Genomic DNA, 16274 nt, shown 5'->3' on the forward strand with positions numbered 1-16274 from the left:
TGTTCTGACTTTCTGCATAAAATTGATCATAGAAATTCACCCAACATCAAATGCATAATTAACAGTGGATTTAGCCTCACAGTATCCCCTTCAGACATGGAGAGTGTTGCATTTTTTTGAAGGGAGGAGATCACAATATTTACATTCAGCTTCTTGCTATGGAAAGGATAGTATTGCTGCTGAGATTTATGAATAACAGGAGCAGCATGATTTTCCCAAGAGGCTGATCACAGTTATTCTCTTATGTGCTCAGTCTTTCTTGGCCCAGAGCCTTGGATTCAGTGGTTGTTTTTAAACCTTAGCCTTCCATCTGGCAGCATAATGAAAGCATGCTGCCATACCAATGAGATAATTTATCTGACTTAATGGCATGCAGCAAAAAAGTTGTAAATGGGAAATTATTATTTTTTTAAATCACCCTGCTTCAAATATTTTCTTGCCTGCTCCTAACACAGGGGATGCTGACTTTCTGAGCATGTGGTGTACAAAAAAAGAGAATCTTAGCTTTCCCTGTTATAAACAGATTTACCAAAATTATCATGTGTGTCTGCTACTGCAGATGTAGTATCAGGAGGAAATCTCACAGAGAAGGAAATCCACAAAGGAGGAAATGTCCCTTACAGATAGACACAGCTGCAGTCTCAGTTTTCACAAAGTGACCATTTTAAATCTGAAAAGTCGTGTGTGTTCAAAAGTCAATAGGAAGGGGGGTTATTTTGCTGTTTCATTAATGACATACATAGAAACATCAGGGAAAACGTTTTAATGTTTTTGTTTCAAATTCGTAATGTAAAAAAGCTACAGTATTTGGGTCAGGGCATTTACATTAGAACAATATTGGATTAAAAGTATTAATACTTTTTTTTACATTTAATATTTGTAATTCACCAAATGAAGGTACTAGGATAATTATATGTGGCAAAGTACTTCACTAATATCATTGTATTCCCGCCTCTACACTTTTTAACTGACCTAAAGTTCTGAGTGGGACTAAATTGCTTGATGATGAGGTCTCAGGGTGTTATCAACTGGAAACTTGGGCAGCATTTGGCCATAATAGCTTTATAACAGTATTGTAGCTTATAATTAGGTCTGGGTTGGGTTGGGGGGGGGCGGAGAGGGATTTGGGGTTCCCCCTCCCATTTTAGAGGAGTTTTTACTTCATTTAAAAGCAAGAGCAGAGGTCACAACAGTTGTTTGAAGGTACTATTCATTAGAAAACTATTGCTTTTCACCACTGTATACTGTATTGCATAAAGTAACTTCCGGAAATGTATTAAAGTGAACAATGTAAGATGCTCAGTGTACTGATGTACATGCATATTTTATTAGTCAAATATTTATTACACAACTTACTTTAAAAGCAGAACAACTACCTTTATTTTGTCTGTAGTTTTTGAGGAGTTTGTTTTGCTTATTTACAAATAGATATGAAAGACACCTATCAAATAACTAGGGTGGGGCAGAACAAATGGTACTTTGGCTTGAGAACCCAAAAGCAGATTTTTAAAAGACACAAACAAGAGTTAGGCATCTAAGTCCTGCTGAATTTCATTGTGACTTGGGGGTCTAAATGCCAGACACTGAAAACTCTCCTCCCTTTTCATATGGGTTTAATCTTTGTAAAATCATAACCAAAGCAAAGGGTGATCTGAATGAAGGTCACATTTTATCCAAACTTCCAAAGTGGAATCAGGTGTCCATATATGTGTTATTTAAATACATATACACATGCACAAAAATACTCACATGGTACATCTATCTAAGGTTATGCAAGGAGTATGGGGAATGAACAGACATTACCTGAAATATTGATACTTAAGCTAAATGATGACTTAAGTAGCATCACTGAAACATGGTGGGATACATCTAACAATTGGAATATTGGTATAGAGAGCTTTTTTCAGGAAGGACAGGATGAACAAAGGGAAGAGACATTATATTATACAGCAAGAACATATATATTTCATGTATATACTAAGGTCCATAAGAAGATGAGAGAATGACCAGCTGAAAGTCTCTGGGTAAATATAAAAGGAGGAAATAAGGGTGGTATCATGGTAGGGGATCTATTATAAACCACAGAATCAGTGGGAGGCATTTTTAGAACAATTTGTAAGCAGTTAGAGGCTAACTGGGTTGTAAGAAATAGCCACCATGAGTTTGCTGAGAGCAAATACTATCAAACCAACCTCATTTCCTTCTTTGACAAGGTTACTGGCCTAGAAGAGAGAGGGAAGCAGTAGATTTATATACCTTGATTCTAGTAAGGCCCTTGACACTGTTCCTCATGACAATCTCATAAGTAAACTAGGAATATGTGATCTAGGTGAAATTATTGTAAGGTGGGTCAACTGGTTGAAAGGTTGTACTCAAAGAGTAGTTATCAAGGGACCTCTGTCAAACTGGGAAGCTGTGCCTAGTGGAGTCTCTCAAGTTTCAGCTCTGGGTCCGGTGCTATTCAATATGTGCATTAATAATTTGGATAATGCAGTGGAGAGCATGTTCATAAAACCTGCAGATGGTCCCAAACCCAGAGGTATTGCTAGCACTTTGAACAATAATATTGGACTTTGAAAAAAAATGAAGAATTGGTCTGAAATCAACTAGATGAAAACAAACATAAACAGGAGCAAAGTACTTCACTTAGGATATGTCTAGACTACATGCCTCTGACGACAGAGGCATGTAGATTAGACTACCCGGCATAGGAAAATGAAGCGGCAATTTAAATAATCGCCGCTTCATTTAAATTTACATGGCTGCCGCACTGAGATGATCAGCTGTTTGTCGGCTCAATGCGGTAGTCTGGACGTTCCGCGGTCGACATCAAAGGCATTTGTCTGCCTCCCAGGGATGCCTCGTGTACAAATGATGCCTCGTGTACAAATGTAAATTTAAATGAAGCCATGTAAATTTTCCTATGTCGGGTAGTCTAATCTACATGCCTCTGTCGCCAGAGGCATGTTGTCTAAATGTACCCTTAGGTAATAACAATAAAATGCACAGCTATAAAATGAAGAATAACTGGCTAGATAGCAGTACTGCTGAAAAAGATCTAGGGGTTATAATGGACCACATGTTGAATAAGAGTCAATGAAGTGATAGATTTACAAAAAGGTGATTATCATTCTGAGCTGTTTAAACAAGACTGTTGAATGTGAGAGATGAGAGGTAATTTGCCCCTCTACTCAGCATTGGTAACATCTGAGCTGAATGCTGTGTCCAATTCTGGAATCATGCTTTAGGAAAGATGTGGACAAATTGGAGAGTTCAGAGAAGAACAACAAAAATGACAACAGGTTTTGAAATATCTAACTGATGAGTAGGGCCTTACCAATTTCGCAGCCACAAAAAAACACAATCATGGACTATGAAATAAGTCCTCCTGATCTCCTTATAGTGTTCGAATCACCCCAGCCAGGGGGCACCTCACTCTAGCTGGGCTGGGGAGGGACAGAACTGCACAGACACTCTTGATAAGAGCTCAAACATGCCTTCAGCTCTGGGAACTTCCTGCAACTGCAGGAGCGCCATGGGTGCTGCCTTCAGGGTTTAGCTCTGAACACAGCATAGAAATGAGCCTGGCAATTCTGTAAGCCCTCCATAATAGGTTTGCAACCCTCGCTCCTTCACAATCCCCATTTGTGGCAATCCCAGACATGATATCAAATCTTCAAATATAATAAGGACTGTTATAGAGATGTTGGCAGTCAGTGGTTCTCCATGCCCATTGAAAGGAGGAGAAGAAGTAATGGCCTTAATCTGCAGCAAGAGAGATTTATGCTAGACATTAGGAAACTATAAGAGTAGTTAAGCAATGGAATAGGCTGTCAAAGGAGGTTATAGAATATTCCTCAACAGTGGACATTTTTCAGAATGGGTTGGGCAAAAAACAGTTAGGGATGGTGGATGTGTACTTGATCCTGCCTCAGTACAGTGGCTGGACTAGATGACTCTTGAGGACGCTTCTAGCCCTAAATGTCTGTTACCTATGGTCCCTGTTATGGGCTGTGTTTCAAACAGAAAGGGCCAGTGACAGGGTCAGGAGAAGATCTGATTTTTCAGAATCTCACCAGAGTGAGTTTTGTTTCATAAAATTAAAACTAGGACAAAGGAGCAGCTTGGATCTAACTACCCCCCACACTGTTCAAAGAAAAGACTTAATTTTGGGCAAATCTCTTAAGTATACCATGGTACATTTTCCTTTACAGTAAGTGTATGCCATAAGTAGTCCTGATTCAGTACGGTACTTAAGTGTGTGTCCTTTCAAACAGATGAGCAGCTTCACAGACTAGAATGGGACAACTCACAGGCTCAGAGTTATATGTGTATTCCTCTGGATCAGAGCTGTATAATCATGAGTTCAGCCTGTGTACCAAATCCTCAGTTGGCATATGGTGCCATATTTCCACAGAAGGCAAAGAAACGACATCAGTTTACACAAGCTCAGGATATAGCCCTACGTATTCTCCAATGATAATGAGGTCATACCACAACAAAGACCTGATCTACAGTTCACTGAAGTCAATAGAAACACAGACTGACTTTGGAGGGATTGACTTTGGAGGGATCTGAATCAAGCAATAAGTGTAGTCCCTTTATTAAAGGTGCTTCTGGCTTTTTCTAGGAGGATCCTGTGTGCAGCAATCTAGCCCTAGAGACTACAACTCCCATGAGCGCTTGAGGAAACCAGGAAGGGAAGGCTTGTCCAGGCATGCGGAGAGAGGGTCTCAGAGTCTGGGATTCTCCATTTTTGGGGGGGCACAGAGGAGCCAGGCTGCTTTGGAGGAGCCTTATCCAGTCCAGGAGCTGTTATGTTGCAGCAACATCCTGGATCTGAGAGCCTTTGGGACTTGGATCTAGCAGGCTGCTTCTGGGGCAGCTGATTTCCCTAGAGGAGAGAGAGTCTGACTGTGCCTGTGGCTCAAAAGGACTACACAACAATCAGCACACAAAAAGAGGCTGTAAGTAAATGGGCTCTTTGGGAAAGTGCTGCCTGGGTTTAGACTAACTCTGGGTCCAAAGAGAGGCAGAGTGTCCAACCCAGGGAACCAGAACTGCTGGCATTTGGTGGAGCCTGCTTCAGTGGCAGAGGGAGTTTGGAGCTGGCTGCACAGCTTGGACTAGCACACCCACAATCTACAGAGAACCTCCACTCCAGCTACAGATCTTCAAGCGCACTCACGCAAGCAAGTGTCTGGGACTCTGAGTCCAGAGGAGTGCACACTCTGGGGTGGGATAAATGTTGGCAGTGCAAATGCCAGCTAGATAAGTTCCTATTACTTCTTGTTAATTGATTTTATTCACTGTTAATCTGTTAAACCCTGTTTCTTTAAGTTAAGTAAAGGTGTGTTCATTCTAATGTAATCAATGAGATGTATATTATTTATAATTTGTAATTGTTGTTCTGGAGCTAAATCCAAATTATTGCTGGAATAATTGTATTCCTGGAGGCTCCCAAGGAACACCGTTAAGTGTGTACGGGGCCAACCATGTGGAGGCATCGCCACTGTATATTCTTTATGAACAAGGGAATGCTGCGAGGAGGTAGATAAGGAATCCCCAACTAAACAACATCACCACTGGGGTACTCAGGATCTCCTTTTAGGTTAAAACCATCAGGTGACCAGACACACCTGTGAGTGTGACCTGCTCTGAGTAACCGAGGGTATGTCTACACTACAAAGTTAATTCGAACTAACAGCCATTAGTTCAAATTAAATTTCATAGGCGCTACACATGCAAACCACTACTTAAAACTTAATTCAAACTAGCGGAGCACTTAATTCGAACTAAGTAAACCTCATTCTATGAGGACTAACACCTAGTTCGAATTAAGTAGTTCAAATTAAGGGCTGTGTAGCCACTTAATTAAAACTACTTGGAGTCTAGCCCTTCCCAGCTTGCCCTGGTGGCCACTCTGGGCCAACCCAGGGAAACTCTTCTGCCCCTCATCCGGCCCCGGAGCCCTTAAGGGGCCACGGGCTGGCTACAGTGCCCGTGCCACGTGCAAGCCTGCCAGCACCCAGCCAGCAGACCCTGCACCTGGCACAGCATGAGCCAGCCACCCCCTGCCACCCAGCCCTCCGCCTCTTCCCAGGACCAGGATGACGGCTCCCAAGAGGCTGCCCAGGGCTGCAAGAGGTGGGTGCCTGCCTGGTCGAGTGCGGAGATCATGGACTTCATCCAGGTTTGGGGGGGAGGCCTCCAACATCTACAATCTCTGCACTAGGCACAGGAGAGTGGCCGTCTAGGGCAGGATAGCTGCCAGCCTGGCCACCAAAGGCCACATGCGAACCCAGGAGCAGGTTTGCATGAAAATCAAGTTGGTTCAGTGAGACCCCCCCAACCCTGAGCCCTGAGCTTAGAACATAAGAACATAAGAACAGCCGTACTGGGTCAGACCAAAGGTCCATCTAGCCCAGTAGCCTGTCTGCCGACAGCGGCCAACACCAGCTACCCTGGAGGGGATGGACCAAAGACAATGACCAAGCCATTTGTCTCATGCTATCAATCTCTAGCATTCCACAAACAGAGGCCAGGGACACCATTCCTACCCCCTGGATAATATCACTTCATGGACCCAACCTCCATGACTTTATCTCACTTCTCTTTAAACTCTGTTATAGTTCTAGCCTTCACAGCCTCCTGTGGCAAGGAGTTCCACAGGTTCACTATTTGCTTTGTGAAGAACTTTCTTTTATTCGTTTGAAGCCTGCTACCCATTCATTTCCATTTGGTGTCCTCCAGTCCTTATATTATGGGAACTAATGAAGAACTTTTCTTTATGCACCCTCTCCACACCACTCATGATTTTATAGACCTCTATCATATCCCCCCTTAGTCTCCTCTTTTCTAAGCTGAAAAGTCCCAGTCTCTTTAGCCTCTCTTCATATGGGACCTGTTCCAAACCCCTAATCATTTTAGTTTCCTGAACCCTTTCCCCCTCCCTTATCCCACCCTCTCTCTTCCCCTCTCCCACCTCCTTTTCCCAGTATCCCCAGAGGTTAATCCCTCCTCCCAGTTTTGTTAAATAAAGAGAGTTTCTATTTTTGAAAACACATGTCCTTTATCTTTTACATCAGGAAGGGGGGCTAGTGAGGGGTAAATGGAAGGAGGTGAGAGAGGAATGGGGCACAAGCCCCTGATGGGAGGACTGGGGTGGCTCTGCGGGCTCTTCAGGGTGAAATCTCTCCTGCAGGGCCTCCTGGATCTTGATTGACCCTCCCGGATGGCAGCCTGCAGCAAGTGCAGCTGGACTGATGGCTGAGTGCTGTGATGTGCCGAGTGCAGGCACTCAGGGCACTCCAAAACAGTACTGCTTTGCTGTTCCTTATCGAGGTAGACAAGCAAGCAGGGAACCCTGAGAACTGTCTGTCCGGGGTGGGGGTCAGGTCCCTTTAAGCACAGCCCTCGGCTAGCCTGAGGCAGCAGCTCCATATTCTAAATCCTAACCTGATGCCCTGCCAGCACTGGTTCCTGCCAGCCTTAACTTCGGTTCAGGGTCCACTCAATGTGGACATGCTAGTTCAAATTAGCAAAACACTAATTCAAATTAGTTTTTAGGTCTAGATGCACTAGTTCAAATTAGCTTAGTTCAAATTAACTAATTCGAATTAAGTTAGTTTGAATTAGTGCTGTAGTGTAGACATACCCCCAGGGAGGAAAAAAGGGGTTATGTAAGTAATTATGAGTTTTTCTGAGCAGTGTTTTTCTTTATCAAACCTTCTTTCTGTGTCAATGGCAAAGGCTGACCATTATAGTTTTAAGTAAAATATACTAAAAACAGTATTATTTTTGAATGAGTGGAGGAATGGATTGCAGTCCAAACTGTTTGGCTGCAACACTGGAGTATATTCTCCCCATAAAGAGTGTTTTATCATAACTTTCAGTAATATTAATGAGAAGTGTAGACATATTCCTAGGAAAGAGAGATTTTTTTACAGGATGTATGACATCTACCTTATATTTCACATGCAAATAAAAATATGATTTTTATATTGCATAAATTGTTACCTTTTCCCTCAGCCTAGACATTTTTCATTTTGGTGTGTGGGTGCTAATGGTAACTATGTGGCTATCCCTGCATACTGTATTTTTGTAGCAGATCAGGAGTAAAACGCAAAACAGAGAAACTCCCCTATCAATGAAGTAGTTAAAGACCTTTCTTCATGAATCATTCTCTCAGCCTACAGTGCATGTATCTATAATGATAACAAAGAATGATGAACTAAAGCAAGAGAGCTTTTAAACTGACCTGTTTTTCATTTTCATCCTCCAGCCGTAGCCTGTCCTCTATGCAGTTCCTGGCCTGAAGAAATGCCTTTCTCTGAGACCTTTCCGTCAAAATCCTCACAAAGAGCCCATATAAGTTTACACTGACAAAAAGGATAGCATTGGCCATGAGCTGTAAGAGGAGAAGAGAAAAAAATATTTTAATGTACAGATTTTTTCACATTGAATGAACAAGTCATTATTTAAAAAATACTGCCTATAGACTACAATAGTGAAACACTTTCCTGTCTTACAACAGTGAAGAAGCAACATTACCATCTGTCATGCGTCTAGGCAGACATATCAATTTACAACTTTTAATTTGCTAAAGTTAACTTCTCTTAAGATGACCTGTGACTTCTTATTTTTGTTCATCAATGGGTCTTTAATTATGTCATTAGCCAATCTGTCTATGTATCAATATGGCCCTCACAACCATCACTATATGAATCAGTAATAGACTTTAGCCTCACAACATACCTGTGAGATAAGCAAGTATTTTACAGATGGGTAAGTGAGGTACAAAGATATTAACTGAATTGCTCACAGTCACACAGAAAATCTGTGACTGAGCCAAGAATTTAACCCAGTTACCCTAAATCTCTTTTCAGTATTCCATCCACTAGGTTATCCAGTCTTTATCTGTGCTATTACCAATCATAGTATATGTTTTTGAACATCTACACAAGAAATTACTGACACAATGATCCTGTAGAGCACTGAGTGCCTCCCTATACCCCATTGACTTTAGCAGTAGTTGAGAGGACACAATGGGTACGTCTACACTACATGGCTCCGTCGACAGAGCCATGTAGATTTGTTTATTGGGCAAAGGGAAATGAAACGGCGATTTAAATAATCGTGGCTTCATTTAAATTTACATGGCTGCCGCGCTGAGCCGACAAACAGATGATCAGCTGTTTGTCGGCTCAGTGCGCTAGTCTGGACGCTCCCCTGCCGACATCAAAGCCCTTTGTCAGCAACCCCAGTAAACCTCATCCCATGAGGAATAACAGGGCTGCCAACAAAGGGCTTTGATGTCGGCAGGGGAGCGTCCAGACTAGCGTGCTGAGCTGACAAACAGCTGATTAGCTGTTTGTCAGCTCAGCGCGGCAGCCATGTAAATTTAAATGAAGCGGCGATTATTTAAATCGCCACTTCATTTCCCTTTGCCTACAACCCTCATCTACATGGCTCCGTCGATGGAGCCATGTAGTCTAGACACAGACAATATGTTGTAGGAGGTATTAAGCAGGAGCAATTCCATAACAGAATACTGAAGTCAGTTGGAAATGGACTAGCTAGAGAGAATACAAATTTAACAATGACAACTGTTCTTTTTACATAGGAAAGAAGGAAACAACAATGTGTGTTAAACCCAAACAAGGTCCTATTGTGTAAGGTACCACCTTAGATTCATCCCATTGGGTCTTGAGCTAAATTAAGAAGGGAGGCTCTGCTCCAGCACTTAAGCAGATCAGTAACTTTAAGGATATGAGAAACTTAAAGATGAATTGCAAAACACCACCACAACAGTCTGTGCCCTGCACGGTGCCAGTTTTGTTTACAGGAGACTGTTCATTTCCTCCTCTTGCTTTCAAATATTAAGTTCTGGACTGCTTTCTCTTTCCAAAATGACCCTAAGATCAGAACTAAAGTGCAGCTCTTGCAGCACCTTCTTGAGAGAGGAAGGAGTGAAGCTGAGTCTTCGTTGTTTTCAATACACAGGCCCAAGATTCTCCACAGCATTGGGTGAGAAAACATATGGCCTATATGCTTCCATTTTCACATCTATAAAATGGTGATAAACATATTTACTTCTGATCACAAGGATGAGTTACCACTAGTACAGCACTCTGAAGATGAAAAGTTCAATGTGAATGTTATTATTTAAAGTTATAGAGGGCATAATGAGAGGTCTACAATTCTTGTCTCCATTTATCTTGTAATAGAAAGCTGTTTGTGGTATTATCAAATTTCAGCACAAATAAAAGCCATTGAAAAAGGAGATGTACAAGAGAAACTTAAGTAGAGCCTGATTCTTAGAGGCATAAATGGTACCACGATCACTGAATGTCTGCATTTTATCATACAATAGTCACAACCATTAGATCATGTGGTGTAATACCAGTGTGTTGTAAAGCTGATTTGTGCAGGTTCAGTGACTGAAAAACACCATGGATGTCTAGCAGTCAAGTCTGATGGCAGATGTCAAAGACCACTGAATGAACAATCCGAACAACTATAGACAATGCAAATTACATGACTTTGCTCAGAAGTGGTTCTAGCAAAAAGACTGTGTTATCAAATGGTGTCAAGACCTAATATTCTTCTTTGATATTGACATGACAGTGACATGGGAGTTGGATAATTGTTTTCAGATGGAATAAGAAAAAAGTGAATTCAATTTCTTGGCCTTCCATCAGAAGCAGTAAAAGAGCATATATTTTAACAATCTGCAAGCTATTCTGGGGCTATCATCATGATTTCACTCAAACTCTGGTGGTCATCTGAACCCTGAGAAACCAGTAGGTTAGTCTTTGCTATCACACAGCCACTTTCAAACGCAGCAGGGTACGTCATTTTTTTGACAAAGTTTGAACAGTTCAAGATAAAACAGAGGCTTAGCTGTCAGCATTGGCCTGCAGGGAATCAGGAAAAGCTGTAAAGCAAGTAAAAGTAACAGAATTAAGAATATAAGAAAAAAGAAAGTGGGCTAAATTGTCTCCTGGGGTAGGAATCTTGCCATCCCCTTTCAAATGCCATATATTTCTTTCACTTTTTTTTATGTATGCCATTTTGTGGTCCTCATATACATACACAATTGACATATGACCCAGGAAAGGGTAGTGAGTTTTTTAAAATAAAGGCCAATAAGGAAATGGCTTTCACCAACTAGATGGACTCAAGCAAAGGCCAAGATTAAAAATTACTAGTGAATTTATGTGTCTGAATTTCTAGATGCCCAACCTGAGACACCTTAAAGAAGTCTAATTTTCAAAAAGTGCCAAGGAAGCTCTTTGAAAATGCAATGCTTTTAAAAGGATGACTTGGGTTCGGTACCCAGAAATGAAAGCATCTAAAAAAATCATTAATGATGTTCAAAAATCTTTGTTAAAACCATATTCATTACATGGTAAGAATTTTCTGTGGGAAAGGACAGTCTTTCTGTTATGTGTATGTACAGTGCCTAGCACAACAGACTCCTAGTCCATGACTGTGTCTCCTACCCACTACAGTAATTCAAATAAATACGTAATAATAATACTCAGAATATATGCCACTGGTTACACTAGAAGGTAGCGATAAAAAAGCTGGCATTTTCTAAGAAATCACCATCTTCCAGTTGCTTAAAACGCTTTTTTATTTATTTAATGGAAAAAGAAATTACAAGGAAGTGTTTTTGTTTTGCATGTTTCCTTAATACAGTAGAACCTCAGAGTTATGAACACCAGAGTTATGAACTGACCAGTAAACCACACTGACCAATTTCAAACTGGAATTATGCAATCAGGCAGTAGCAGGAAAAAAAAAAAGCTAATGCCATACAGTATTGTGTTGAATGTAAACTAGTGAAATAAAGGGAAAGCAGCATTTTTCATCTACACAGCAAAATTTCAAAGCTGAATTAAGTCAATGTTCAGGGGTAAACGTTTGAAAGAATAACCATAATATTTTGTTCAGAGTTATGACATTTCAGAGTAGTGAACAAACTCCATTCCCAAGGTGTTCCTAACTCTGGGGTTCTAATATAAATAACTGATGCCGTTCATAAACAGGCTAGCCACTAGTTAGTGAAACAAGGTCATCAGTAAATTATTACCTGAAAACCATTTTCTGTTTTTGATTGGAAAAAAACTTTTGAGGTTTCACCACCAGCCCTTCCCACTGGACTATGATCTGGTGCATAATATAAATCTGAGAAATCACAAATAATAAAACAGTTTCTTGCTTAGTCAAAGGGTCTCCTATGTAATGGCTCTACTAGGGAAGTATCCTAAAATACACAGCTGGAATAAACTAAAAGTAAATGAGGGATGTAAATTACTGTGGAACAATCTTTAACGAGAGCCCGAAATTGAATGGGATTTTGTTCTCTGAATGAGAAAGTCAAGGTTATGATCTCGTGTGGAATAGAAGACTGCTTTCAATGGGAGTTGCAGATGCTTGGCATTCTCTGGAGGAGGCCATAATTGCAAATATCAGTTACTTGGGATTCACTCCCACAGTGGCACAGCTGTTCATGAACTGCCACATTGTCCTGTGGGAGGTGAGGATGCAGCAGAATGGAACAGAGAGGGGTTGCTGTCAGCAATTTCAGTAGAAAGCCAAGATCTGCAGAAAATGCTGGTCCCGTTCTTGTGGGGTTTTAAGCATCTGTGACCAACTGAAAGAGAATAAAAACTAGTAATCAGAGATACTGAGTGTAAGAACTATTTTTCTAGTTCTTTTCATTAACTTGCTGTGTGACCAGTGAGCAAATAGCTTATCCTTTCTCTGCCTCAGTTACAATGTCTTTAAAACTGAAACAGTAATGCTTACTCACTTTTGTAAAATACTTTGAGACGTATGGATGAAAGATTTTTTTGTATTATGTACGATACATTTTCCAAAACAACTCCAGTATCCATGAAAGAGCAGCAGGCTACATAGAACAGTGATAATAACAGTCTTATTTACATGAGTTTTAGGCCTGTTCTACACTTAAAATGTAGGTTGATATTGTTATGAAGCTCAGGGATGCAAATAATCCACAACCCTGAAAGGCTCAGCCATTTCAATTTAGCCCCTTATGTTTATACAACTAGGTTGGCAGAGGAATGCTTTAATCATCTTTGCTACTGTCACTAGTGGAATGAGTGTTCTTACACTGATGGATAAATCCATTCTATCTGTGTAGGTTTTGTCTACAGCAGGGCTATCAACATGCAGCCTACGGGCTGCATGCGGCCCGTGACCTATATGTTTCTGGCCTGTAATGTGGTTTGGGTTTACGTGGGGCTCAACACGCAGCCCTTATGTGGGATCCTTTGAACATGGCCTCCACTGAGAGCACGTTCCACAGTGGCGAGGCATCTCCCAGGTGGGCTGAGCATTGAAAGATGCAAGCGGACGGGCTGGCTGGAACAGACAGGTACAGGGTGTTGGCATTTCTAGCCCCCAGGGAGGAGATGCTGGGGCACTGTGGGACGTTCTGGGTGCTTAGCCAGAGAGGTGCTGACTGGCTCATATCAGCCGCATTTGGGTCTGGCGCCATGGCTTATGGCTTAATCTTTGTATTCATGCCCGTCAGTGTGAAAGAAGCTATTTGCATATATATTTCCAGGTAGATGCAACCATATTTAAGTTGTGGCCCTTGGCATATGATGTGAGTATCACTGTTCCCCCCGGGGCTTCCAAAGTTGAGTAGCCCTGTACACGGTTATGCTGTAGGGATGCTGGTATGGTCTCTGTATTGAAAACACAGCCTTAACATTAACACAATGTCATTAAATCTTTGTTGAAAAGTGAGACAAGTCTGCTTTTCTTGTGTGTGAGAAATAGAGAGGTTGTAAATAATCAAAAAGCGAATGAACAAGGTTCTATCAGAGTTTAAAACAAGAATGTCAGATTTTTTTTTCTTCTGTGCGATATATTAACACTAGAGCTTGTCACTTATTTTCAGTACATGACAGCACAGAAGAGACTTTCAAGGTGCCGTCAATTCTAATATTTCCAGATGCACGATTGCCTCTTGATCCTGATGTGGCTTTGTTAGGTCTAGTAATTCACTTAATCAACTCATTTTACAGCCTTTTGAGAACACTTAATTACTACATCTGCTACCTCCTTGTGCTGAAGTGTCATCACACAGGAGCAGAGTGCTGACAATGTTCCTTTAGTTCATAACGCTCTCCAAACAGTGCTCCCTGGTACCCGCAAAGTAAAGTCAGCCAAACAGATGATCTCCAAATGTAACATTTATTCCAAATTTTTATAAAGCCTTCCCTTATTCTTGCTGTTTTATTTTTCAATTAGATTTTGCCAGTTATTCAACACATCTTGTACTTTTGTCCTGATCACTCTTTCTACTCCCTTTGCAGATTCAAGAGGAAAGTAAATGGTAGTAATGTGGCCTAATAAGAGTCTAGACATTGTGGATATATCAACCACTATGCTGGTGACAGTGGGCAAGATACAGTGTTTATGTGCCATATTTTTAGAAAGGGCACACGCACAATTCATGATCTGCACATATAAATCAAGGATTTGCACATACACTCACTTCTACATACATGTGTATTTGACACCTCATGAGTATGGTTTTAAAAATATACGTCTCAATATTGTATATAATCCTGGAAATGTAGATGAAAGATGTACTTTAAGAACAAAGATTATTGTTGAATACCATCAAGTTCTATATCTTAATGCCACTAAAGCCAAACAATGTCTATGGGGAAGAGAGCTTTCAGCAATGCACTTAATGGCTGTGTCTACACTGGCACCTTTTTCCAGAAATGCTTAAAACAGAACAGTTTTCCGTTATAAGTACTTCCGGAAAAAGAGCATCTACATTGGCAGGATGCTTTTCCGGAAAAGCCATTTTCGCGATCGGGGCTTTTTTCCGGAAAAGACTACTGTGCTGTCTACACTGGCCACAGTTTTCCGGAAAAAGGACTTTTGCCCGAGCAGGAGCAGCGTAGTTTTTCCAGAAAAGCAGCTGATTTCTTACAATAAATTGTCACTGCTTTTCCGGAAATTCAAGGGGCCAGTGTAGACAGCTCACAGCTTATTCCGGAAAAGCGGCTGCTTTTCTGGAATAAGTGGCCCAGTGTAGACACAGCCAATGGCTACGTCTACACTGGCCCCTTTTCCGGAAGGGGCATGTAAATTTCAGCAGTCGTCGTAGGGAAATCCGCGGGGGATTTAAATATCCCCCGCGGCATTTAAATAAAAATGTCCGCCGCTTTTTTCCGGCTTTTAAAAAAGCCGGAAAAGAGCGTCTAGACTGGCCCCGATCCTCCGGAAAAAGTGCCCTTTTCCGGAGGCTCTTATTCTTTCTTCAAAGTAAGAATAAGAGCCTCCGGAAAAGGGCACTTTTTCCGGAGGATCGGGGCCAGTCTAGACGCTCTTTTCCGGCTTTTTTAAAAGCCGGAAAAAAGCGGCGGACATTTTTATTTAAATGCCGCGGGGGATATTTAAATCCCCCGCGGATTTCCCTACGACGACTGCTGAAATTTACATGCCCCTTCCGGAAAAGGGGCCAGTGTAGACGTAGCCAATATGTTTACTTCTTTCTCTTTTATACAAGGCATACAATACAGGGAGATTAAATATATTTCTATTTTCATTAGAACTTCCTGGGATTTCATTGAAAAAATAGCCAACACTGTCTTCACTGTTTTTGTGTTAGCAACTGAAAACTGCTTTTTCAGGTTTGAACTAAAAAATGTAGACATTATGGTTTTTAGTTTTTCAGGAAAACATTCCCAAAATGTCAGTGAAAATGAATAAAAAACATGTTTCCCAACTAGCTATAATATATAAGTATCTAAACATTTGGCCTCATTTTTAAAAGTGAGGTCCACCCACTAAGCACTAAGTGCTCAACAAGCTTCTTATTTAGGTGCTTAAATATAGATTTATGAGATTAACGTGAGGTTTCTGATTTTGAATGTTTTGGCCATTGTAACTATTTACAATTCTAAATACAATTTAGTACTGAGCTGTTACAGCCCTTTTCTGTATTACATTTTCCAAACATGTTTTCTTTAAACATACATATGTTCATGGAAAGCAAATTTCAGGCTACAGCCAAAGTTCACTTAATCACGAAGGAAAATCTGTTTCATAGCAAAATGAAATGTATGTCAAAAGGAAACATAGTTTTAAAGTTTCAATCATCCAATCAAAATCATCCATCCAAAAATACCACGTGTCTTAGGTGACTAACCTACATTCTAATATTAAAACCTATGCTGTTGCTCAAATACAGAATTGTGCAGATGAAATAT

At 40.9% G+C, this 16274-nt stretch overlaps 1 protein-coding gene across 1 annotated transcript in view; it reads right to left on the minus strand.

The window, feature by feature from the left end:
- The window catches only part of ADCY1 (adenylate cyclase 1), a 268804-nt gene that overhangs the window by 178060 nt on the left and 74470 nt on the right, over positions 1–16274 (minus strand). Inside the window, exon 2 of the mRNA XM_075921701.2 lies at positions 8261–8410. Within this exon, the coding sequence (XP_075777816.1) occupies positions 8261–8410 (150 nt within the window). The remainder of the gene's footprint in view (positions 1–8260; positions 8411–16274) is intronic.

This window comes from Pelodiscus sinensis, chromosome 2 (genome assembly GCF_052426305.1).
Source record: "Pelodiscus sinensis isolate ZL-2025 chromosome 2, ASM5242630v1, whole genome shotgun sequence".
NCBI lineage: Eukaryota > Metazoa > Chordata > Testudines > Trionychidae > Pelodiscus > Pelodiscus sinensis.